This window comes from Chiloscyllium plagiosum, chromosome 14, assembly GCF_004010195.1.
Source record: "Chiloscyllium plagiosum isolate BGI_BamShark_2017 chromosome 14, ASM401019v2, whole genome shotgun sequence".
Lineage (NCBI taxonomy): Eukaryota > Metazoa > Chordata > Chondrichthyes > Orectolobiformes > Hemiscylliidae > Chiloscyllium > Chiloscyllium plagiosum.
This window is the reverse complement of record NC_057723.1, coordinates 11,675,723-11,677,257: the sequence shown is the minus strand read 5'-3', so window position 1 is coordinate 11,677,257 and position 1,535 is coordinate 11,675,723. Positions and strand designations below refer to the sequence as shown.

The 1,535-nt window shown below is 44.6% G+C and overlaps 1 protein-coding gene across 1 annotated transcript in view; it reads left to right on the top strand.

Moving 5' to 3' along the window:
- Window positions 1-295: 295 nt before the first annotated feature.
- larp1 (La ribonucleoprotein 1, translational regulator) overlaps window positions 296-1,535 on the top strand; it is an 81,999-nt gene continuing 80,759 nt past the window's right edge. Inside the window, exon 1 of the mRNA XM_043703168.1 lies at window positions 296-379. Coding sequence (XP_043559103.1) covers window positions 320-379 — 60 coding nt within the window. The 5' untranslated portion in view covers window positions 296-319. The remainder of the gene's footprint in view (window positions 380-1,535) is intronic.

The following is a 1,535-nucleotide window of genomic DNA, read 5'->3' as shown; positions in this document are numbered from 1 at the left end:
GGGAAATTGTATTGTGAGAGGAGGTTGGGGGCAGAGTAGCAGCAGAGAGAGGGAATGGGGAGGATGTTGATTGCAGGACACGTATGAAGAGGATGGCAAAGCTTGTAATTTAAGGGTGCTGAAGGTTCCCCCACAGGCTATGGTTGAATCCAGTATGAGGTCACAGCCTCCCTATGCCATCACCCAAGGCCCTTGATTTATCTTGCTGTCCTGGCTCAACAATTGAGGGCAGCTCTCAGCCAATTGGCTGTCAGTATTCAAGCCAGGTGTGACTGAATAAATATTGATGATGATGTTCATCTTTTCCTCCTCTACAGAAATGCCAGCACCAGCCAAGGTCGTCAAAGCAGGGAACCCAAGACCAAAGAAAGGAGCCAAGGTAAATACAACCAACTTGCACAGATATTTCTAATAGTTGCATTTTCTCTTTTCTTTTGTTTAAAGATATTCACTGCATGTATTGATTTGCTAAAATGTTGAGGTGTTTTGTAGCTCTTGTAATAATTTAGGCTGTAGCATGTGCATTAATTATGATCTTGCCTGCTAGGCCTGTCAGGCAATTTGGAACATTGACATTAGAAATTATACTTTGACATTAATACTCTGCATCTTTGTGTTAGCTGCTGAAATATAACGTGTCTTGTTCCTCCTCAGTTCCCCAGTCCAAATGGTGAGATGTCATGTTTCTCTGATTCTGTAAGACCACCAATACATTTTGTTCATCGGATGTAGGTACTGCTGTCAAGTCCCTGATTGTTCTTGAGAAGGTGATAGTAGCCTTGAACATTCATATGGTGAAGTTCTTCTCGGACTTTGACCTGCTGTTTTTGAAGAATCTGCAATATATTCCCAAGTCAGGTTATTGTGTCACTTAGAAGTAAACATCCAGATGCTGGTATTAAAATGTGACTGTTTCTTTTGTCCTTCTCAGTGACAGGGATAATGAGTCTGGGGGATAGTGTTGAAAAATTCTTGGTATATTTCTGCACAACATTTTTAAATGTACAAGACGTTATCAGGCCTTAACATAATTTTAGATGAAATAACACCTGTACCTAATTGAGAGGCTATACACAGTTCATTTCTCATGAAATATTCAATTTGCTTTACAGCTGAACAAACTATTTGGTATGACCTCATAGTCCCACAACCCCGCACCGCCCGTTTCTACCTCCTGCCCAAAATCCACAAACCTGACTGCCCCGGCCGACCCATTGTCTCAGCCTGATCCTCCCCCACCGAACTCATCTCTGCATACCTCGACACGGTCCTGTCCCCCTTAGTCCAAGAACTCCCCACCTACATTCGGGACACCACCCACGCCCTCCACCACCTCCATGACTTTCGCTTCCCTGGTCCCCAACGCCTTATCTTCACCATGGACATCCAGTCCCTGTATACCTCCATCCCCCATCACGAAGGACTGAAAGCCCTCCGCTTCTTCCTTTCCCGCCGTACTAACCAGTACCCTTCCACTGACACCCTCCTTCGACTGACTGAACTGGTCCTCACTCTGAACAACGTCTCTTTCCAAT